The 24,835-nt window shown below is 43.3% G+C and overlaps 2 protein-coding genes across 14 annotated transcripts in view; one reads left to right on the top strand and one right to left on the bottom strand.

Moving 5' to 3' along the window:
* The window catches only part of CTNNA2 (catenin alpha 2), a 1,097,491-nt gene that overhangs the window by 725,980 nt on the left and 346,676 nt on the right, over positions 1 to 24,835 (top strand). The window lies entirely within an intron of this gene.
* LRRTM1 (leucine rich repeat transmembrane neuronal 1) lies at positions 6,675 to 9,895 on the bottom strand. 4 transcript variants are annotated; one of them, XM_042981843.1, is made up of 3 exons: positions 9,092 to 9,895; positions 8,791 to 8,876; positions 6,675 to 8,675 (listed from the first exon to the last, which is right to left on the bottom strand). In XM_042981843.1, the coding sequence occupies exon 3, from the start codon at positions 8,614 to 8,616 to the stop codon at positions 7,048 to 7,050; it is 1,569 nt and encodes a 522-aa protein (XP_042837777.1). In that variant the 5' UTR covers positions 8,617 to 8,675; positions 8,791 to 8,876; positions 9,092 to 9,895; the 3' UTR covers positions 6,675 to 7,047. The 4 variants fall into 4 exon arrangements, with proteins under 4 accessions (XP_042837777.1, XP_042837779.1, XP_015393566.2 ...); XM_042981845.1 differs by lacking the exon at positions 8,791 to 8,876 and having other exon boundaries at positions 6,675 to 8,639; positions 8,948 to 9,895; XM_015538080.2 differs by lacking the exon at positions 8,791 to 8,876 and having other exon boundaries at positions 8,948 to 9,895.

Consider the following 24,835-nt stretch of genomic DNA (forward strand, 5'->3'; position numbering starts at 1 on the left):
GAAATGACTAAAAAGGAATCGAGTTGGTGTATTACAGCTACTTATTATTATTTGAGCAATATAAAGCACAAATCTTGAAACTCCCTTCTCTCTTGCTTTCTCTCTTTCTCCCCCTCCAACCTCTTCTCTCCTTGCCTGTTACTTTTCTAAATTTCAGTCTCTCCCTCTTTCCTTGCCTCCCATCTCTTCTCATGTTACAAAAGGGCTCTGATCTCCAGTATTAATTATAACTATGTACAATATAGTAAATTATTTTAGGAGACTCGTACAAATATTTTTCCATACTTCTTCCCCGATGGCTCCTGCCCCCACCCTACCCCACCCCTACCCAGTGGCATTCTTCAGGGTTTTTTGTTTTGTTTTTGTTTGTTTTGTTTTGTTTTTTGTTGGGCCTGCTTCAGAGCACATCCCTATGCCTCTGGTCTCACGTGTGGGTGAGTGTGAGTCCTTGCTAGGATTTCCTTTTATCTCTTACTGCACATTCTGAAAACCCTATTTTCCCACCCACACATGGCTGTGCCTTCTCATCTGTTTTCCAGCATCCCTACCTCCTCTCTGAAGTCCTTGTCTCTGTGATTTTTTAACTACCTTTTCTCATCCATATGTAGGAAACCTGATAAATCAGAATATCTGGGGAATGGGAGTTCAGGGGGATTTTAATTTTCTGGTTAAGTGACACTAGCTGGGAAACCACTTTTGTTTCCTGTTTTATTCTTGAGAAATTCTAGAAGCCCAGAACTGGAAGGGTTCTTAGGGAATACCAGCATGAATCCTCCTAAAGGCAAAGTGACAGTAAGGTGATTACCAGATGAACCCACGACATGTGAGTAACAGAGCCAGGTTTAAAGGCCAGGTGTCTCTCCTGAGTTCTGGACCCTGAACTTCAAGAGCATTCGCTTGATCTGGCCTATTGAAGTGTTGTGATTAACTAGAGCCAGTCCAATGTGAATGGGTTTGTTTCTAAGTGAACTCTCCAATTCCCTCATAATGCCACATGGCTATGAACTTTATTCACCTGTGTCCCTTGCCTGGCCCCAAATGCACTTCACTTTGCACTGCCTGCATCTCTAGACCGTCCTGTTTCTAAGGTCTGCAGTGATTTCCCTCATTAACAATATATCCACTCTACTCACTAGACAAAGCACATTGAATTTTTTTTAAAGGGGAACCCCAATCCCACCTCAGCGACATTCCAGGCTTGGCTGGAGAAAGAGAAAGCCCAAGCAGGTCAGCTCAGTTTGTTCAGACTTCAGGACATCTTCTGGAAGGAATATCATGTTTCTCATTTTCCTTCTTGTTAAGTAAATATCCACTGGTAACTTGATTTTTTTCCTCCTGTTTCCTAAATGAGGTATTGCTAAGAAAAAGTGGGTCAATTGAGGGTTCTGACAAGTTTCGTCCCAGTTAATTTAAGTTTTGCCATATGTTCTCCGAGAAGCATGTGCTAACTACAGGTCCTCTGATTAGCAACCAACCTGAGGGGTTTTAATTTAGACTTTCAGTTCTCTAGCAAGAGAGAGGAAGATTCAAAGAGAATAGATCTGGGTGAACCCAAACTTAACTCATCGGAAAGGCGGCCACAAGCTAACACACTGGTGTAGACAACCTCATTACTTTACACCATGGGGCAGAGGTTCTTAACCTCAGCACTCTTGGCATTTTAGAGCAAATAATTATTTGTGAAGGGGCTTTCCTGTGCATTGTAGGATGTTTAGCAGGATCCATGACCACCACCCATGAGACGCAAGTAGGCCCCACCACCATGCACGAAAACAAAAAAGTTTCCAGACATTACCAATTGTTGAGTGCATGCCAGAGTTGCCCCTGGTTGACAACCATAGAGACATAGTCCTTTTAATGAGCAGGAAAGAAATCTCAACAAGTCTCCGACAGTAATACCTGGAGGCCCATACCTTAGTCTCTCTGTGTCTATCATTGTGTGGTGAGAGGTTGGACTGGATGAGCAGCTGGGCAGTTTTGCCTCTGGAGGCCTGTGGAGAGGTATCCTCTGTTGGTAGAGTCCTACATTACCCAATTAACAGAGGCCAGAGCAAGTGAAGTCATCCTGAAAATTCCTGGGCTCAAGCATTGTACCCATGCCATCCAACAAGAATACGTGAGCATGTGTCCTGTGCCAGTCCTTGGTTCTGCTGGGTGGAGGAGCAGAGGGAGTGACTATTAAAGGGAAAAGGAAATAGGGCATGCCAAAAAAGGCTACCAAACTGAATACCAGTGCTCCCCATTACTAGCCAGGTGACTTTGCACAGAGCACTTAACGTCTCTAAACTTTACGTTCCTCATGTAAGGGTAAGGTTGTTAGCATCCCTCTCTCTCTCACACATATTGAAATCTAGGTAAAGGCTCCCATACTCAATAGATTTTATTCCCTCCATCTTGTTTATATCTCTGACTAAACCTTAAGGGTGTAGTAGATAGTGCCTAGCCTTGTGAGCACCAAAACACCAAAGACCTACAAAAACTGGGTCCACTGAGGAAGGCCAGAAGATTGTGCCCAGTCAGGAGTAAGAATTTTGCCTCTTGGATCCCTGGGGAAAAAATCAGAGAAGAATACTTTTGGTGGAGAAATATGTTTCCTAACCCTGAGGTGGAATTCATTGGTTAGGAAGGTACTCTCACAAGAGTATCTTGCCGTTTGCTGGCTCTTACCATTAGGTAGCAGGCTTATACTCTCCTACAGTATGAGGCACTCAGATCCCCCAGCTGCAAAGCATCTACCAACACATTATCTAATGCCTGAAAATACCGTCAGTCCTTTACATTTTAATTGTGATTGATTTTACCAGGTTCTTTCTTGAGTAACAGTTTGCTCATGGAAGGAGAAAGTAGGAGGGTAATTGATGCTGAAAGAAGTTATGTAATGTCATCATGTGTGTGACTGTATATGTAGTTATATAAATATGGCAATATATCTGTATGCCTGGTTATATCTGTGTTATGCGTGCAAAATGTGTGTGAGTGTGTGTCCCTAAACTTCTCTGAAAATCTATTTCAGGACCCTGCTTCAGAGTCATTTTCCAGCTAACTCCTTGTTATTTGTCATTCCATCAATGACAAAACCCAAATCAACCAACATAACCACCTACCTAGAGGAGATAATTGATGCTTATTTTGACTACCCAGAAACACTGTACTCCCCATTCTCCAAAAAAAAAAAAAAAAGATATACATTCCAGTCTTTTGATAATGCTGTCTGTGAGAGAGATATCTGATGCCTTTTATTTTACTAGAATACGTGACCCACCAGTGGCTATGCCAGATAGAACAGGCACTGAACTTGATGACAAGTCGATTAATATAACCCAAAAACACAGCCAGCCCCTAAGCCCTCCAGTGATCTGTGTGCAGTTGCTTAAGAAACTTGAGAGGAATAACAAGTGGCATTTGGCCCTCTAATTACCTACACATACTCATAAATGTGTTGTTGATGCTAAGTCATACCAAATGTCTGCCTTCCTGCAGGCAGGGAGAAAAGGTAAGGCACTCTTATACTTTGAGGAGCGTGGGAGAATATTTTTAAAAAATGAATTTTAAAAAAGGTTTCCTTTTACTGGAGTCCTCTTTTCTTTGTGACGGCAACTTTGCAGTCTTGGAAGTGTGAGTTGTGCCTGGGACTGGTGTTCTCAACCATCCTGGCTGAAGTCTGAGCATCAAGGGCTGTTTTTTTCTGTAAATGAAGGCCAAAGGATGGGTATTACTTAACCTGCTCCCTCTGGCACAACCTAAAAAACTACCAGGGGTAAGACTGGTGTGAGAGTGTCATCTGTCATCAGAAAAGACCTTTTTTTTCTGTATAAATATTCGAAAAACCTCTTTACTAGGGCTGAACTTTAATCATCGGGGAAGGTACTACAAATAGGGGGTTAATCCATCACAATGACCAGGAAGAGACATGAATTGTGGCCTTAAATTTTTTTTTTTCAGATAGCACAGGATAATGATATTAGCACCCTCTGTGGGAAGAACACATAAAAAAGGTGTTACACCTTTAAAAATTAGATTCTCTTTTAAATGCTCAGTAGTTTGCTTAGAGGGGTCAGAACAAGTTTCTTGAAGCTTAAAGATTAATTAATTTGTGAAAGAAAAGATTTCAAGTGTCACAAAACCTTAGTTAAAACTACTGATCCCCCTTATTCTTGGCTTTCCCCTTCCCCAGCCCTTCTTCAAAGCAAGAGGTGCGTGAGAATAAAATGGTGTGAGCTAAATTCCTGTTTGTGTAGAAAACATATCTTCTACAAAGACACACAACACAGAGATATACAGACACACAGAGTAAGAACACAGCTTTCTGTGGCCAGCATTTGCTCTCCAGTCAGCAGACTGAAGATTCCTCTTGACAGTGATCTTTCATTACATTTACATGGACTTAAGATCTACACATGTGATGTTTAGTCATATGGGGGGCAGGGGTGCCAGCAGCATAAAACAAAGCACAATTATTCTCTGGCTCTTTCTTATGGCCACGTTGAAAAAAAGAAAAAATGAAAGAAAAAAATAGTCTTGGGTATAAGCGATAAACTCTACAGTCTCTAATATCTATATTTCCATGGGTGGGCGGCTGTGGTTCTGATGTTTCCCAGAAAGGATTTGCCTTTGGAAGCTTTCCCTATAGCTGTAAGCACACCAACACAGCCTTTAATGCACTGAGCCAGAAGTACCTTTTGGTACTAAATTCCAGTAGCCTTCCTATGAGATTAAACCAATGGAGTCCAAGGAACTTTTCTTCAGTCGCCACAATTTGGGATACATCCTCCCCCCAAAAAAAGGTATGTTGTCTTCTAGAGGAGGTCTTTTTATTGGAGTTTAATTATAGATGGCACATCCCTAAGTGATCCCTAAGTTCCTGCTCCCCCTGCCCCCCTGCCTAGTGATACGCTGTTTAAAACGGCAGCTCCAAATTGTCATGCTTAGGCTCATTCTAAAAGCTTCTCCTCAAAGTTAGCAAATAAAGCCCCTCTCTTCTAGCCTAAATAAGTGGTACAAGCACAGTGTATGTTATTATATCATGTTTTAATTAGAAACAAAGAAGATGAAGTTTCCTTCAGGAAGAATGAGCTGGGAGAGGGGAGGGGGAGGAGGGAGAGGGAGAGGGAAAGAGATGTTAAACTCTCAAGGTTTAACACATTAGAGACATTTGCAAAGTATTTCTCTCCAAAGGGCCTCTTACATGCAGTATTGTTAGGAACATGGATTTCTCCATAGGTAGAAGAGAAACCTATCACTAATCCTCAGCTTAAGTAAACCTCCTGGTGATGACATTATGCATTTCAAACAGCAGATTTTGCCTTTTTAGGTAGGTGGCTAGAGGCATTTGCATTTGGGAGGTGGTGGTGTGTCTGTTTTCCCCATCCCTCTCCCTACTATTTGGATGTCTCTCTTAAAAAAAAAAAGGAAAAAAGGAAAGATGCCTGGCTGTAGGATCTTTCAGAGGGGTGAGCACCTGAGTTTGAAAAAGACTTCTGGGCATGGGTGTTGGTTCAGTATTCACCATCTGCTCTCCATGACAGTTTATTTCCATCATACAATTGCTTAAAGTGCTAGCGAGTGAAAGACCCCTCCCATGCAATACACCGTACTCCTCCTCTTTCCCATCCCCACACCCACCTACTGCTACCACTGTTTAATTTAGTCCAGTAAACAATCTGCACCTCAATGATGGACCTGGAAACCTGTGAAGGCTGGGGAGAGGCAATCATTGATCCCAACACACAAAAAAGTAAAACAACACTGGGAAAGCAGGCATTATAAAAAAGGGCAAGCTGAAAACAAGGCAGCTTTTCTGTTCTGGGCTAACAAATTATTCCCATCTCAGTAATATTGGAACACAGGGTCAAATGGTGATCTTCCCCGATCCTACCCCATCCCCACTGCTTCTAAAGTCTGTCCCTAAAGTCTCCTGCCAGAAGTCATTACCCAGTAGTCATTCAACCTGAGGTAGGATTTTTCTCACTGTTCCCCATAGTAACTAGGAGTGTGCTCTCACTGCTCGGAGCCTAAGCTTGCTGCAGTCTTCGCAATGTGCTCCAGAAAGCACAGCTTTCATCCGCCAACATTTGGATTCTGCCTTATTCCCCTCAATCAGGTCGGAGTGAGCAGGAGCTGAGGGGCTCTTTCTTTCACTTGGGAGAGTACAGAAAAGGGCACAAATGCTACCAACTCTGGTGAATCAAAGGCACAGAAGAAGTACGAGCCAGTGGCATTAGTGGGTGAGATTTTGAACCGATTTGAAAGATGGTTGTATTAAGTGCAAAAACGTTTCTTGCTCATAGGACAAACTGTCTGGCACTGCCTTTTAAAAGCTATTTGTAACGATCTCTGCCTTAAAGGCTAGGCAGTGATGCTCAGTCCTCAGCGCCCCCTCCTTTCACTTGCGTTACAGTGATTGCATTGCTCTCTCCTAAAGATAATGTGAAAGGTCTTGCTTTTTCCCCTCAGTCTTTAGTCATGTGGGGATAAATCAACCTGATGAGCTTTATTTGTTCCTCTTAATATTTCAAATTGAGCCTGACCACTATACTCCGCAATTTCTGGATTTTTCCTCTGGCCGCTGGACCCCCCAGCCCCCTCCCCCACCCCCCACCCCCAGGGAAGGACATGGTAACTCTCCCTTCTCTTTTAACACAGGTAACAATTCATTTAGATTACACCAGTCTGTAAAAACTGTAAATGCTATTTTATTTTAAACATTTTAGTTTACAAAAAAAAAAAAAATCAATGATTGGTACCTTTTTTACACTCTCAGATTCCTGAATATGGACAGATCTTCAAAGGAAGGAAGGAGTTCTCATATGAAATTTAAGATTGACTGTCCTGAAGGTTGTGGGGCAGGGTTTTTGTTGTGTTTTATTTCGTTTTTGTTTTTAAGACACAATAAAGCTAAAATGTCAAGTCTCTGGGAGATATCCCCTTACAGTTTCAGTCAAGGAGCATATCAGAGCACAGACAAGGAGACCCCAGCCTGGCGCTGGCCGGCCGCCCCGGCCGCCCAGGCGTATTTGGTAGCGCACGGGTTGAGAGCCACTGGGAAAATCACACCTCGCATTCCCTTGCGGGCTGCTGGTGGCAGGTACAGGATCCGTACTCATTGATGATCACCAGGGCTCCCTCAATGTGGTTCGGTTTGTAATCAACGTAGTATTCCTGGGCAGACATGGCAGCCATCTGATGCATGGTCTGTTTCTGCTTTTGCTTCCTGCGCTGCGTGACAAAGCACTGTCTGAGCTGCCTGAGGCTAGCTGGGAAACACTTCCAGGAGACATAGAGCACCAGGACCACGATGAGGAAAGAGAAGATGAGGGCCATGGTGCCTGTGACCACCTTGTGGATCTGCACGGCGTTCTCGGCATGCTCGCCGCCTGGGAGAGCCACAGTAGCCGGCTCGTGCGTGCCGTCGAGCTGCCCCTCCCTGCCGTCAGCGAGCGTGGTGGCCGGGCTGCCCGGGAGCCCGAGGTCACTGTGGTTGGTGACGGCCGAGAGCAGGTGGCCGCTCGTGGGGTCGGCCCCATCCTCGCACAGGTGGAAGGCGTACACGGCGTCTAGGACGTCCTCGCCCTGCGCGTACTCGGGGCTGGCGCACTGCAAGTTGCCATCGTAGCGCCCCTGGAAGCTGCTGAGCCACGAGGCCAGGGCGCACACGTTGCGCCCGCAGTCCCACAGGTTCCCGGCCAGGGTGATGCTCGTCAGCGATTTCCAGGAGTTGAGGATCCGGGGCTCGATGTAGGTGAGGCGGTTGGAGTCCAGCTGCAGAGACTGCAGGTGCGGCACGGTCTCGAACACATGGGGCTCCATATACTCGATCTCGTTGCCCGACAGGTCCATTTTCTCCAGGTTCCAAACCCAGTCCAGCGAGCTAACCACAATGGCCACCTTGTTCCTCTTCAGGCAGAGGGAATGCAAGGAGATGAGGCGCGGGAAGTGGGCGAAGTTCACCTTGACCAAGTCGTTGTGCTCCAGGTGCAGCTCAGTGAGCTTGAACAAGCCGGCGAAAGAGTTGCGCGCCAGACTCTTGAGCTGATTGTATCCGATGTCAAGAAACTTGAGGCTGCGGCAGTCCTGGAAGATGCGCACCGGCACGAACTGGATAGCGTTGGACCGCATGTGAAGCGTGGTGAGCTTCCGCAGCCCATGGAAGAGGTCGGGCGCCAGAGCCTGCAGCTTGTTGTACGAGAGGTCCACGCTGCGCAGGTTGGGCATGGGCCGGAAGGTGGTGTTGGCCAGTTGGGTGATCTGGTTGGAACTCAGTGTGAGTTCCTTAACTCGGCGCAGTTTCTGAAAGGCGTCCCCCTGCACCGAGCAGATGTGATTGTGATCCAGATAGAGCCACGTGAGCTGCATTAACCCCGTGAACTGGCCGGCGCGCAGCTCCGAGAGGCTGTTGTAGCGCAGGGACAAGCCCAGCAGGCCGGACAGGTTGTGGGGCGCCTCGGTGAGGTTGAGCGCCTCGCAGTACAGCAGCCGCCCCTCGCACCGGCACAGCTGCGGGCACCCGCTGGGGGCGGCGGGCAGCATCTGAAAGCAGGCCCCCAGCAGACACAAGACCACCCCCGAGGGCCTCCTCAGCAGCCAGTATAGACAGAGACCGAGCAGCAGGAAATCCATTAGCGAGAATCTTTCCAGAGAGGCTGGAGAATGTCCATTGGAAGCGCTCGGTCAGAAATCTACATCATATTTTATTCCAAGGGAGGGGGAGCGGGGGGAGGGGGAGAAAAGGGCAAAATCAAATAAATATATTGAAATAAAGAAGGACCCCCCTCCCCAAAGCCACACGTTCACCTCTAAGCATGCAGAAAGCTGGGCAGCATAGAAAGTTCACAGCCACGGAAAGATCAAAGAGACGGTGATTTGGTCCATGTTAGATGCTGCAGCAAAGAAAAGGGAGGAAAAAAAAAAATCTTCGGGAAAGAATTTAATTAAAAAGTGTCTTACCCACCCTTTTCCAGAGAGTGACAACCTCCATTCAGCTGCTCCCTTTGTGTGCAGGCTAATTATATGCAGGGCGAGAGAAGACCCCTCTGTGTTTCCGAGGCAGCCCCGGTCCGCGGCCGGCGGATCTGGCAGGCGCACAATGTCTCACTTTGCTGCTCGGCTCTGGGCTGCAAGGGCGGCTGGCGAGGCGGGGAGGCGACTTCTAGGACCCGCAAGTTTCCCAACTACGTGCCGGCGCCGGGCTTCGCCTTCCTGCCGCTGTCCTTTCCCTCTGCAGTTCGGACTGTGACGTTGTGGGGAAAAAAAAAAAAAAAAAAAAAAAAAAAAAAACTCCAAACTCGGGGCTCACGACTCCCCTGGATTTGGTAGTCTGGTTAATGTCCGTCATTGGAAAGGACCACTGACCGGTGCCACCTTTTACTCCGCGGAGACCTCCTGCCATTCGCGCCCGGGGCGGCTGCGGAGAGCGGGCTCGCTCATGCTTTGCGGGCGGCGGGGTGGTGCGGGCGGGGAGCGGGGAGCGGCGCCCGAGCTCCTTCCCTCCGCCAGGCTGTGTGCGGCGCGAGCTTGCACAGGCACCTACTGCTCACTGAGTGTCGTAAGCTGCTCACGATTGTGCGTCTTCCCGGAGCACCTCAGACATGGGCAGATTGAAAAGGGGTGGGCACAAAACCAAACATTTTACCGAGCCACTGAAGTAATATATGTTCTTTGATGAAACGGAAAACACTTTCAGTTTTTTTGGGGGGTCCGTATTTCAAAAAAAGGGGGAGAGGGGATGGAGGTATGGGGTAGCATCATCAACGACAAGGTATTTCCAGGCAGGAAACTGTAATATTCTGTTCTCTCCCCCTTCCCTTTTGGGGACGCTCCCCCTCCCCCTTTAAAGCTGTCTACGTGTAAGAGACACGTAGGAATCTGTAGAGAAATCAACATTTGGTCCTTTGCTTCAGAAAAACAACTTGAGAGAAGATAGAGTAAAGCAGTGATTGTGGGGGCTTGGCTAAGATTTTTTTTTTTTCCTCCTTTCCTTACAGGCACTGGAGTTCTGCAGTCAGCCAGCCCTTTTTAGTGGTGGATGGGGAAAAGCTTTCCAAATCCACTGGTTCTGGGAAGCCATCCCGTTTTGGTGGTATGAGACCCAGTGTGCTAGAAGCATATGTCTGTGTGCACGGAGTCTTGCGTGAAATCCTACCAGGACTTCACCATTCTCCAAGGATGTCTGTAAGGTCCCAGGTGGATTAGAAAGATTCTGCTGTATGACACTCAGGAGGGCTGGCCCTAACATGCTGCACATGGTGATTACAGCACCCTGTAGCACTCCAGGAGAATATACTAGAGAATAGGCAGAGAAGGGGTAGTTTAAACCATAATGAAGCCTATCCCCCTCCATCACGCACCCCTAATTAAACTTTCAGACTGTAGCTAAATTGTCTCTCCTAACTAGGAAGAGAAGTCTTTGCCTGGTTATTTCCACTCACAGTCATCTGTAGCTGGGGTTCTCATAATAAGCGCTCTCTCTCTCTCTCTCTCTCTCTCTCTCTCTCTTGTTCCAACTGGCTTCTACCTGGAGAGGGTCTATATGTCTATTGTCAGGAACCTGTTGGTCATGTTAAAAAAAAAAAAAAAGTCCTCAGAGATGGCAGAGGGAAACTTTTCTGGAACTGAGTGTGGGCAAGCCTATCTTCCTGGCAGAGATGCCCAAGGATAGGGGAAATCAAATGTGAATGTCCATCTCCTCCTTTGAAATTCTATCATTTCTGCCTGTCAGGGATGGAAAGTGAGTGGGCATTATCTGTACTGGTACTCACTATGATTAAGAATGAGGTGAATTACCAAAGCTCCCAAGTTGAATTGACTTTGGACGAGTACTGGGTTGTGCTTTATCACTCAAGCTGAAAGCACTTGCCAGTGGAATCAAAGTCACCAAAGACTGGCGTACTCCAGGAAAAGTCATATGAACAGGGGCACGAATCATTACATTTTGTATTAATCCGAGCTGTGCCCTGGGTATTCATTTCTGAGATGTATCATTATTGGAAGGAAAACAAAGGTGAGATGTCCTAAGCATCACATGTTGTCTTAGGAGCTAGAAGAGACATTAGAAAATCAAGCCCCTGAATTTTGCACAAGATGAAACTGAGGCACAGAGACATCAGGCAGTTGCCTGAAGTCTCACAGCTTGTTACCCACACAGATGGGTTTTTTTTTTTTTTTTTGCCATCCCACACCAAAGTAGTGTTCTTCCTTTGCCATCCTTGATGGTTGCCTCTTCGTCCCTCTTGTCTCCTGCCTGACTGTGGACTCCATACCTTCAGGTTTCACCCTTGTACATGCAAGGTACTGCAGAACACTTGAACAGACAAACAATTTCACCATCAAGTGTTTTCACCTCTTGCCAGTACAATTATTCCTGACAGCAGGCTGGCTGATTGAGCCATAAACTCTAAAGGGTGGTGGGGGAGGCGGGGGCAGGCAGGAGTAAACACTAGCCAACCATTCAGCAAGCGCTGAGTATAAGCCACCCAATCCCCATGGCTGCTAGGAAGAAAATCCTACTAATGCAGGCGGCTTGGCAAGGTGGTGATGGAGCCTGCCAAATGGGCAAGAAGAGGTCCCACTTTGGATGTCACTTGATTTGTAGAGCTGGTACAGAGAGGCAGAAAAGAGTTGAGTGTTGCCAAGGAGGAAAGAGAATAAAATTAAATTCCCTGCATTTATATGTGAATTTTCTTCTAAGTATGCTACTCAAAACATAGAAGAAATGTCTAGGTTGTAATTAAGATGTGTGTGTGTGTGTGTGTGTGTGTGTGTGTGTGTGTATTGCTTTTCATATTATTATCCTGCAAATCATTTCATCTGGATGGTATCTTTAAACCTTTCCCACCTCTAATGTGGCAAGTTTGCATCTTTTCTGTGCTTTTAAACCCCTTGGCAGAACTGTATACATTAACAGATTGAAATGAGCTTTATTGAAATTTAGCTATTCTAAGTCATCTAAGTTGCAGAATCCCAATTTATTATGTATTTAAAGCATACCAGCACTGATTAAATCAATGCAAATTAGGTTAAATAAGAACAACATGAATCAAGTGTTTCAGCAAAGTTGAGTTGAGAAACGACAACTTTTGAGTCACCACAAGCAAGTTGATATAGGCTGTTTTTCACCAGTTTTAACTCCATGCTTTTTAGGGTCCAACACACTAAAAAGTAAAAAGAGAAAAGAATTCACCTAAAGTTCTTTCTTTTCTCATGTTTGATCTTTCATATCTCTTTACCTGTCTCATGAGATCATCTGATTCAGGGTATAATGTGGCTATAGTGTATACTTGATTAGTCTGGCTAACCACAGGTTTCTGTTGGCAAATGTCTTCTCCTTCAGTGTTGGATGCTGATGAGAGATACTTTACATGCTTTAAAAACATCTTTAACATTTTTCATGTTTGTATGGGGAATGAGCTTATGCCTGTTTTGCCAAACCACCATGGTGCAGTAGTCAGGCATCAAGAAAATTGCCCCAAGACATCATGCCAACATGTGACTGAGAACTGAAGTAAGAAAGGATAAGAATCTTGAAAATGTAGATTCAGAAAGTGGAAGGAATGCTGGGATACGATCTGATTGCCAAAACACAATCTGTAGCAAAGCAAGCTTGATACAGCTGGAGGGGCCAGAATATAGCTTGGAAGAGTAAGAGGTGATCAGTTTCTCCCCTTCTAACCCTTACAAATGAACCTTTGCATAATAAACCCTCCTGCTTTTTCTTGGTACTTTGTGTTGTGATGGGGGGCTGGCGAGTGTGTATGTGGGGTAATCAAACAGTTTTGAAGGGATATGTCTTTCCCGTTTCATCTCAACTGAAGGTCACCTCCAGTTTGTTCACTGTAGTCAAAATCGTTTGTGAATCAAGAGGTGCAAGTGGAGAATGTCTAAAGTGAGCATGCATCCTGGGGATTGGCTTTCCATTAGTAGTCTTGGGCAGTGTTCAAGACAAGAAAAATTTCAGCAGTGATTTTAATGTTCTGTCATCGTCTGCACCAGCTCGGACCTTGATCTTTATGCTGTTGTCTTTAATTTTCAGTAGCAGTGAACCATAGCTTTTCTTTAAAAGGAAACATTTAGAGGAAGGGGAGGAAGGTGGGAGTCATAATTTCAGAAGGAGAGAATTAACTCTGTTGTTTCTGTAGGTATACAGTGTAGAGCTGGCATTTTACAAAATGCCTCTGAAGATGGATGTGGGACCAAAGGGTGAGGGCTGTAAGGCTTCTCTCAGGAGATCTACTTAGGAGAAACAAATTAAAGAGGGGAGGTAATTTTTTCTCATCCAACTTTGTCTTCCTCTTAAAACCAGGTAGTAGTACAGACAGAACTAAGGAAATAACTACCATGTTCAGTACATGGTATGAGTTATGGGGGTAAACCCAAGAAATGTTTTGACTCAGTGCTTTCCTCCAGGAGCTTTAGGTGAGTAGGAGAAGCAGACACTGAGGAACTTTGCCAATATTTATACATTTCCCAGTGCTTGAGAGTAAATGTCTCTAGAAGATACAAATGACAAGAACTGAGAGGTCACAGTGGGGCCAGTGCTTAAAGTCTTCATTGGATGGAAGTAAAGCTTATGAAGGAGTTTATGGACTTGAGATATAGGTGCACTGACAGGAGGGGTAGAATTATAAAAGTGTAAGTATAAGGATGGGAACTGGAGTGCTTAAATATTTTTGATTGGGTCAGTTTCTTTGCACTGGGGGTAAGAAGGTAGACAGAGACAAATGGAATCTCTGTGGTGTTGGAAGAAGAAAAAGTTGGTAAAGGGCTTCCAATACCATTGTGATAATCTGAACTTGCTATGTTCTTCTAGTCCCTAAGGTCTAACGCTTGAGAGTAATCTTTGACTCTTGTAATAAATACCTGGCTTAATTCAAGAGACCTGTTGTGCTATGCAGGGCCCCTCTCTGCAGGTTCCCTCTGCACCGCCATATGTTCTAATCATGTCCTATTATACTGAACTGCTGTATCCTCTCTCCATCTCCTCTACCTTCATTCTAGCTGTCCTTCAAGGTTGCTGTGAAATTTCTTCTATGGCTTCTTCACAGATCCCCTTGTAAAGAGATCTTTCATTCTTCTGAGCTCCATTAGCAGCTTGTCCTTACCAACCCTGTGCCTGGTCCTGTTCCCTTTATATAAGTGTGGCAGTGATTTCTAACTACAGTATTTTAACCTTTGTTTATTTTTGAGAGAGACAGAGCATGAATGGGGGAGGGTCAGAGAGAGGGAGATACAGAACCTGAAACAGGCTCCAGGCTCCGAGCTGTCAGCACGGAGCCCGACGCGGGGCTCGAACTCACGGACCGCGAGATCATGACCTGAGCCGAAGTCGGATGCCCAACCAACTGAGCCACCCAGGCGCCCCTCTAACTACAGTATTTTAGAATTGAATGGGACATTAAACATCTTGGAGACTAGAGTAAAAAGATCTCCACTGGGGTCCTTGCTTTGCCATTTTCTGCCCATTTGATCCCACACAGGTCGCTCTATTATCAGTGAAATAGGACTAAGGATGGCTATTTTAAATTCAGTGACACCATGTACATTGGTATCTTGCAACTCAAAAGTGTAAGCCCCTGGAGGACTCGTAGCCTTGGAGCACATTAGACACGTAGAATCAGGTGTCTTCCTAGCCCCACTGCATCACATCTGCATTTTACCATTGGCTGTGGGCTAATATTAAATTTTGAGAAGCTTTCTATTGAAGCACTCACAAATTCTAACCTGAAGAAGGAACCCAGGGGTCACTGAATCCCTAGTTTTATAACTGAGGAATTGAAGGGTCAGTGATGTTAATTGATTGCTCATGATTGTTGGTAGACTTTGGACAAAACCCCCTTCTAAATCTGTTCTATCTCCTACAAACACATAGAAGGCAAAGTCTGTGCCTATTGGCACCTAGCACTTAGTAGGACTCTTAATAAGGCTTAGTTTTATCATTGGTGCAGCAAGAAGTATATAGCCTTTGTATGTGCCAGCTTTAGGCGTCTTCCAGCTTACTTCACTCCTCCGTTTTCCTGTCACTACTAATCTGCATGTATTTCTCATGGACATGTTAGTTTTATATAATATATTTTATGTTTTTGTTTGCTTTTATTATAAAATGGCCCTAATGAACATCCATGTACATAGACTGCTATAGATCGAATGTTGTATCCCCCTAAAGTTCAAATATTGAATCCCAATCCCAGATCTAATGCTATTTGGAGGTAGATGTGAGAGGTGATTAGGTCATGAGGGTGGAACCCTCATGAATGGAATTAGTGCCCTGCTAAAAGAGACCCCAGAGAGCTCTCTGTCCCCTTCTGCCATGTGAGGACAGTGAGATGGTTATCTGTGAACTAGGAAGCAGGCTCTCACCAGACACCAAATCTGCACACGCCTTGATTTTAGACTTCCAAACCTCCACACTGTGAGAAATGAATGTTCATTGTTAAAGCTACTCTGTCTATGGTAGTTTGTTATATAGCAGCCTGAATGGACTAGGACATATTCCTTTGCTTGTTTGGACAACTGTGTCCTTAAATTTTAATTCTAAAATTGGTGATCAAAGAGTGGGGACTTTTAAAAGACTTCCCGTACGTAATGCCAAATTGTCCCTCTGACAAGGTGGCGAACATTTCATCCTCAATAGTGCTTTTGCTGCCTTCTCTTCTCCTTCAGAGACTTCACCATACCACAAACAGAAACATCTTTTAGTCCCCTCTCCTTCATCTGAGTCGGGCACTGGCTGAGATCCCTATGTGAATCTGTTCTTTGTGGTTTGGAACAATCCATCCTTCCCATTCTCATTTCTTCACTCCTTCCTGTAGAGTCCATTCCCACTTCAGATGGAAAGTTGGGCTTTGGGGTCTTCAGTGTTCCTTCTGGGAGTTCACAAGCATTTCATTCTCACACCTTATTAAGTAGCTGGCCAGACAAATCATTTTCACAAGCGTGTTAATGTCTGAAAATAGTTTAATGCAGTGTTACTTAACATGCTCTGTTGAGATAAGAATATTTAAATATATTTTCGAAATGCACCAGACTGTGCTATGTTTTTTGAGATTCAGAATACACTATTTATTTCAATCGCAAGAAGTCTTGTTTTTCTTGGTTTCACCCAATTATTTAGGACATCTATTAACACCAGACCAATGTGCCAAGACAGCTTTGGAAACATCTATTTAATTGCAGTCCACAGGAACATCTGACTTTAACTTGGCTCTCACCATACCAAGGAGTGATTCTGAGGTTTGTATTTTAAGCCCTACAGTAGGACACAGGTGCAAGAACTTGTTTTTTTTTTTTTTTCAGGTCCCAAGAATTTATGAAGATAGGTGGACAACATAGTTCTTCTGCTTGGTATTAGCAAGTCTTACTTCCTCATCCTAGCCACAAATAAAGAAAGCAATTTAATTCTGTAGTAAGTTCTGTCTCTGATACATCTTGACATTTAATTATCTTGTTTTATAGAATTTTCTAGATGTTGCTAATTTTGTCCTTGCTGATAAAATGAAGTTCTCTAAGATCAGACTTATTATGTTCCTGCTTTTAGGACCCTCTAATATCTACCTCTAAAGGTGTGGAAGAAGATCAGATATGAGAGACCATATATAAAGAGCATAGAAATGACCACATAGCACTGGTACACATGCACACACTCTTCTTAATGTGGTCTGGCACAGTTCTGGATTCACAGAGATTCTTGGTTAAATAGAGCTTATGGGCTGGTTCAAATTCTTGACTAATCAGCAGCCAATGGAATCTGAGCTAAATATAAATAACCTTTATGTTACATTCACATATAGGCACAATATATTAACCCAACTTTTGGACTTGAATTTATACAGATTAATGCCGTTTATACATGACATTCTTAAAGATCTATTTTGTGTAGGAAATCCCCCACCATCCATAAGCAATGAAACTTCTGTGGTAAATTTACCTGCCCAGTTAGATGTATTTATGTCTTTATTCCTGGAACCACTTCTTAGTCTCCCATAGATATCTTAAGAATGCCTTTTTTAAAAAATTATTTATTTTGAGAGAGAGAGGCAGAGAGACAGGGAGAGAGAGAATCCCAAGCAGATTACATGCTGTCAGCATAGAGCCTGTTGCAGGGCTCAGTATCACCAACCGTGAGACCATGACCTGAGCTGAAATCAAAAGTTGGACGTTTAACCCACTGAGCCATGCAGGCGCCCCAAGAATGCCTTTTAATTACTTAACATAAATGTCTATTGCTGTTTGTATTTGTTTTTCTTAGTTTAAGTCAAATGGAGGTTTAGCTGATGAAGCACAGAATTTGATAAAATATAGTCCCTGCTTCTGGTGTTCTCAGATCTGGAGTGTAGGTGATGGGTAGCAAAGCAATATGATTCATGCTGTGGCAAAGATGTAAACAAGAGCGGTGGTTGGAGAGATTTGTCAAACTAGTTGAGCAGGGCCACCCAGAGGAGCTAGGAAAAAGGAGGAAGAGTTGACTAGATGAAAGGATGGAGGCCACTCCAATTAGTAGGCAAAATCTGTGTGTGTGGTGGGGGAACAAAATAAAAAACATAAGGGTTTCTGAGATTCATAGGATATCTGGAGCACAGGCGTGAGAAGACATGAGACTGGAGTGTTAGCCAGATGGGGAAGACTTTTTTTGTTTTTGTTTTTTAATGTTTACTTATTTTATTTTGAGAGAGAGAGGGGTGGGGAGAGAAGGACAGAGAGAAAGGGAGAGAGGGAGAGAATCCCAAACAGGCTCTGTACTGTCAGCACAGAGCCCGACATGGGGCTTGATCTCAGGAACTGTGAGATCATGACCAGAGCCCAAATCAAGAGCTGGATGTTGAACTGACTGAGCCACCCGGGTGCCCTGAGACTGGTAAGACTTTTGTTTTGGATTATGATTTCCAGAATGCAGGAAGAAGGAAGTGACGTCCTTGAACGTGAAGGGCAGGGAAATGGATACTGGAAGGAAGGAGAACAGTTGGAAGGCTACCACATCTGCCCAAGTGAGATATTGTCAGGGGGGACTTACTCTGTTAACACTAGGGATGGATAGGGCAGGCCAGGTACAATAAGAGTTTTGTAGTGGGATTGAACATTTTTTTAAGATTTTATTTTTAAGTAATCTCTACACCCAATATGGGCCTTGAGCTCACAACCCTGAGATCACTAGCCACATGCTCTTCCAACTGAGCCAGTCAGGTGCCCTGGATTGAAATCTTTTAAATGGTACTTTTTCAGAGATTTAATTTAAGAGGACTTCAATAGAATGGGTTGATCTAGGGTAAATGGAATGCAAGGAAGAGTAAGATGTGGAAGCAAACTCTAATATTTGGAGCTAAGAGTAACCAGTTGAAAATAGAAACAGAGGTTATAGCTGGACATAGAGATCATGGACTCTCTGGAAGGTCCGTGGTGGTTATAGTGGCAGTAGTAAGTGCCAATCCCCAGTGAGAGAGATTAGAATGCAGCTAACGTACCGTCAGAAGTACATCTTCATCATCTAGTAAGGTAATGTGGACGTGGGAAGCAGCTGGATGACAGGGAATGGCAGGGCCCGTGCTACATGCAAAGTGCATGTTTTGCTTGAAGGCTTCCACATTCTACTTTTTAAAAATCAGATTATATTAGTAAGCAAGTGATATTTCAGACAGTATTCAGCTCGTGGAATACCAGTTGGCAAAGCTTCCTTTAAAATAGTTGCTCAACTTAGAAGAATGAGACGGAGCAGAAGAAGTAGATTTCCTCAATAGGAGGCATAATTTAAAAAATTGAGAAACACTGCCTAGTCCAGAGTGAGCAGCCTTTAATATACAGGCAAGGCCATGACAGTGGCATTAATATGTATTGCACGTGGCTGTGAAAAAGAAAAAAAGTATGGCTGACATTGACAGGTTTTGAGAGGAGCCCAGATGGTCAAGGATTACCGACGCTAGGGGAGAGTGCGCAACAATGAGTAAACCTGCAAAGGAAAAATGCAGCAGTGGCACTGTCTAGGGAGTGTGTCAGTGACTGGCTGATGTTGAGTGTATCCTTCTCCCACGAGAGTGGGTCATTGGGACTAACATTCCTTTCTGGGTGGGCCTTCCCTTCCCTTCTCAAACATGAAACAAGGTGATGACTGGAGATCATGTCCTTCAGACCGCAGTCCTATATTTGCATTTTAGCAGAAAAATCTGAGACATTGAATAACTTGCTGAAAAAACTTTTGAAACTTCTGATGCTATATTAGGCTGAAAAGGGTTCTGCCATTTACAAGCAATATGACCTGGACAAAGTGACTTAACTTCTAAGCAGGAATATTTAACATAGTAAAATAAAAAATAAAAAAATGAATTATTAAAGTAGAGAAGTTGTACAAATTCTATTGCAATACTTACTTACATCAATTTCTATTATATAAGGCCAAAATTATACCACATGGATTGAAGATAAGGAGGGGAAAGAGTCTTTTTTTTTATTTGTAAAAATTAATATTTTGTTTATTCTTTTAAATGAGTTAAATGTGGGGCGCCTGAGTGGCTCAGTCGGTTGAGCGTCCGACTTCGGCTCAGGTCATGATCTCACAGTTTGTGGGTTCGAGCCCTGCATCAGGCTCTGTGCTGACCACTTGCTCAGAGCCTGGATTCTGTGTCTCCTTCTCTCTCTGTCCCTCCCCCGCTCACGCTTTGTCTCACTCTGTTTCTCAAAAATAAATCAATGTAAAAAAAATTTTTTTAAATAAAAAATAAATGAGTTAAATGTTCATATGGTTCTAATTCAAAAGTTACCAACAGGCATGCAGCTCTCTTTACCCCTCCCCCATGCCTCCCCCAGCCACTCAGTTATCTTTTGCCTTGGCAATTTAGGTCACCAGTTTATCCCAGGTACTTTCAGAGATATTTGAATCATTTTTTAACACAATATCCACATTGTTCTTCATATTGCTTTGTCTTATCAATGTAACTTTTGAGATGTACATAGAGAGCTTGCTTCTTGTTCCTTTGTGTATACAGTTTCATTTTAGCCTGATGAAGGGCTCTATCCCATGACTCTGGGATCTTGACGTGAGTGGAAATCAAGAGCACTGGGTGCTGTATGTAAGCCAATTTGACAAAAAAAAAAAAAAAAAAAAAAAAAAAAAAGAAAGAAAGAAAGAAGGAAAGAAAGAAATCGAGAGTCAGATGCTCAACCAAATGAGCCACCCAGGCACCCTGCAGCATGTGCATTTAATTTTTACTTAATTTCTTTTTTTAGATAATGATATATTTGTAGATTTTAATGGATAGTATCAAGTGGGACAAATATCAACTTTGAAGCCAGGTATACTTACATTGATTCCTTATTCTGTGTATTAGATATGCATATATGTTAATTTCATACAGATTATTTTTTAATATGAAATTTATTGTCAAATTGGTTTCCATACAGCACCCAGTGCTCATCCCAACAGGTGCCCTCCTCAATACCCATCACCCACCCCCCCCTCCTTCCCATCAACCCTCAGTTTGTTCTCAGTTTTCAAGAGTCTTAAGCATAATGGTATCATGAATCTCTAACTTAAACCCTTACTGCTCCTTCTTTAAGTATCTGTTCCTATATTAGAGGCTGCATAAAAACAGAAAGAACAAACAAAAAGCCTGCCAGTTGAACCAACAATTATTTTATTTAGTTCTTGGTTCTATATGTTAGCTCTGGAAATCTTCTGTATGGGACAAATTGACTGTGCTCCCTCAAATGTCTGTGATCAAATGGAGCATTAGCTGGAGACGAGGTAATCTGGGATGGCTTCACTCACAGGAACGGAGATTGAAGGCTATTGGCTGGGGCCCACTGGCTCACTCACTCACTATAGCCTGTGACCCTTTGGGACCCCTCATTTCTCTTACATGTGACCTTTTGTCCTCCAGTAGGCTAGCTCAGATGTAATTATGGGGTGATTACAGGATTCCAACAGGGGAAGAAAAGAGCAAGTCCCAGCATGCAGGTGCTTTTCAAGTCTCACCTTCTGGCAAATTATTGTTGTCTGTTGGCTAAAGCTGGTCACATGGTCAACCTGACTCAAGACTTTGAGGAATAGGTTCCATTTCTAGATAGGAGGGGAAGAACTTATGACTGTTTTCACAGGTTAAATAAAATATCAGTGGATTAATGTGACTATATCTGTAAGTACTAAATGCTCAGAAGTTATTTTAATTTCTCAAGCCATGTGGCCCAGACATTATGGTCCATAAACAGCAAGGACCTAAAGCATAGCCATCACCTAGAGCTTGTCATAAATGCAGCATCATAGGTTCCACCTTAGATATACTGAATCAGAATCTACATTTTTGCAAGATCCCCAGGTGAATCATACGTCTGATAGGGTTTTAGAAGTGCGGCATCTTTTCACTATTCCTCATAATTCCCTTTGCTGGTTGCTGTGTTCTCCTGTTGAGTGATAGATCTTTGATTTTTAAAGGTGCCAGAACTATTTCCTTCTGCACAATTGAAACAGAACAAACACAGGTTTAAACAGTAAAACAGGTTGCTTCACAGCATGAATAGCTAGAGAGAGAAGAGAGCATAACATTTTTCTGCTCAATTGTCCTTTGCCTATAAAAATAGAAATTTAAAATTAAAATAACAGTACATAAATATTAAAGAATATTGTATTTAATAGGAAGCACCATTTAGATGTTAGAGCAATTTTTAAAGTAGAAACTGCTAGGCACATACTTAAACTGACCTTTTACATTCCTGAGCAGTTGCTAACTGGACCTTGTTTTTCTAAAGATTGAAACACTAACTTTCCAACTGTCAGACCATAAGTTAACTATCTCTAGAATGTGTACAAGTCCATAGGTACTCTTTATGCCTTTATATAAATAATGAGTCCTCAGAGCTTATTAACCATCCAGCATGTGCAGACCACTGGTCTAAATGTGCAAGAAATACAAATATGCTGTAGGTTGTTGGATTCTCTTCACTTCAGTCCCAGAAGTAAGGGGCAACACTAGGGAGGAGAGCGTAAGCTTTCAACAATAAAAGTTTATTTCACCAGGCTGGGGACAGACAGGTGACATCTAAAAGAATTCTAGCTTTTCTCAACTTTTGACTTTCCTTTCAGAGAAAGAAACTGGTTGCAACTTCCAGTGGCCTCCTCTGGTTTGCTTTCACCTCCAGACTTGGGGAGGCGGGGCCGGGGTGGGGGGAGGGGGAAGGAGGAGGAGGAGAGCAATAACAGGAAGAAATTTTGCATTCAAGCATAATGCTGGGGTGTTTGGGTGGCTCAGTCAGTTGAGAGGCCTACTCTTGATTTCAGTTCAGGTCATGATCTCATTCATGGTCGTGATTTAAAGCTCCACATTAGGCTCTGTGTTCCCAGTGTGGAGGCTGCCTTGGATCCTCTGTCTCCCACTCTCTGCCCCTCCCCTGATCATGGTCGTGCTCTCTCTCTCTCACTCACTTGCTCGCTCTCTCAAAAAAATAAATACATGTTAAAAAAAAGTGTAATGCTATCATTCTGTGTGAAGTTGGCCTTGAATATTCCCTTTCAGGAATGAGACAACTTTTTCTTTGAGACTATAGTTAATGCTGTCTTAAGTAGATATGCTGTGGGGGCTTGTTCTTGTCAGTCCACCAGTCAGTAGGTAACAAATATCTGTTGAACACTTAACCTATATGCATATTCTAGGTATAGGGGTACAGTGGTGAATAAAACTGAGCAACCTTGTAAGTAAACTGAGAAATCAGATAATTTTTAGGTACTAATACACTAGGGAAAGTTAAAATAGAACCAAGTGGAAGAGAGAAATTGAGGGAAGGGGCCTCCTTTAATCTAAGGTTAGGCAAGGCTTCCTTGAGGAGGGGACATTTGAATTGAAACCCGAATAAGACTCTGCCATTTAAAATTACATGAGATATGCATTCCAGGCAGAGGGAATAACAAGTGCCAAGGACCTAACACCAAAGCAAGCCTATTTCCAATGGACAGTAAATGGCTAATGTGCTGGATTGAGTGAGATGGGGTTGAAAATATGAGGAGGATTTTGAACACAAACTATGCTTTCTTCAAAGGTCAATGCACTTTTTACAAATCTGCGCAAATGTTCAACAGCATTCTCTTCAGCTCCACCAAACCTCATAGAGTGACAGTTCTATCTCAGGTGCTGACGGAAAGCTCATTCATATATTAATTCCACTCACTTGTTAAGGTTCTATGGGATTGTACCATTTTTCCAACATACATGGGAAATCAAGGCACAGGAAACCCAAGCCACTAACCATAACACAGCTCATATTGGTAATCAGTGATTTTTCTATATTGCCTAGACTCTCTTTGGGGGCAACCAAGAAAGTCTGATGCCATTGAGCCTTTGACTCTGCAAACACCAAATTTGAGCCTTTCCCCCACAGTTCATCCAGAATAGCCCCAGCAAGAAAGAAGATGGGGCAACTTAAACTTTCCTCCTGGATTCCCACTCCTCCCTCCCCATTCCTTCCATCTGTTGCTGTTTGCATAGAAAAAGAACAGAACAGAGTACCCACGACCACACACATTCAGAAATCTCATTTTGTATGTGGGAGTCTGGATTCATTAACAAGTTCCTCAAACTCTCCCTGCATTTACAACACCAATCTAAACATAACCCAGTGAAGTCATGGGAATAGGCAATGATCAGCTGCATTTTGCTGAGGTGTCAACGTTCAAATACATCATCAGCTACTTCCTAGTAAATGGCTTCTGCTTCAGACAGGTTGTGTTTTCAACAGCCTCTAAGTAAATAGTGCTCATTTCAATATTCTCTAGCCTTCACATTGTCTTTCTGATTCTGACCCCTACTAAATCCCACTTCCTTTAAAAGGGCTTTTTCATTCTTGAGACTATTCACTTACTCATCCATAAATTCATATAGTCACCCATCCATTCAACAGTCTTATAGTGGGTACCTACTCTGTTTTATTACTTGTACTAAATGCTAGGGCATCTAAAATATTTGGGTAATATTCCATTCTTTGGATAGTCTATTCACTGGTGGCAAATCACAATCCCAGAAGTCCATATTAATCCATACCTTCCTTGAACTATTACTCATCTAAAATGTAAGTGTTCTGTTAAATACTGTCTGAGATTTCTCTCTAGTTGTTTCTGAACTTCCATCCCCTGTATCTGTTAGGTTAAGATTTCTCAAGAGCAAGATCCAGATCATATTTCTGGTATAGTGGAGTGACCTGAACATACAGTGACCTGAACATACAGATCCAATATCCATGTTTAAATTCTGGTTTTGCCATGTATAGGTCTGTGATTATTTGGGGCACCTTCCTTCTTTATATAGAGAATGCAGGGTGGATGGGAGGATTTCTAAGATCCCTTTGAATTTTGACATTCACAAATCTGTGAATTCTGAAGCATCTAACAAGGGCTACAAAGTGAAGGGGACACTCACTATAAAAGTGGCAATGTAACTTTGCCACTGGCTTAGGGAATGAAACAGTAAATACAAGAAACTTTTTAAAAAATCAGATTGGGCCTTTCTTCCGAAGTTAGGCATTTGGGTAGGTCTTCAACTAGGCAGGGATTCTTCCCCAGCTCATAGAGCAATCCAGACAAGAGATATAACCTTGTGCTACGCCAATTCCCTATTTCTATCTTTATTGAGTTGCTGCATTTTACATTAGACATTCAACATTGGAAGTATCAGAATGGTCCTAGAAGAGATTTTGACATCTGTTTGTTGAACAATTCATAACTGATGATTAAGGAAGGCAGGATGTTAAAGCTTCAGCTCTATGCTTTGGGAGCTGCTGTCAAAGGGAGAATCCCATCCCTTATCAAACTGTATCACAGGTGGAAGCCTGGCCTGGTTGCAGTCCTCTCTGCTCAAATGGTCACCTTGACCATATG

This window comes from Panthera tigris, chromosome A3 (genome assembly GCF_018350195.1).
Source record: "Panthera tigris isolate Pti1 chromosome A3, P.tigris_Pti1_mat1.1, whole genome shotgun sequence".
Lineage (NCBI taxonomy): Eukaryota > Metazoa > Chordata > Mammalia > Carnivora > Felidae > Panthera > Panthera tigris.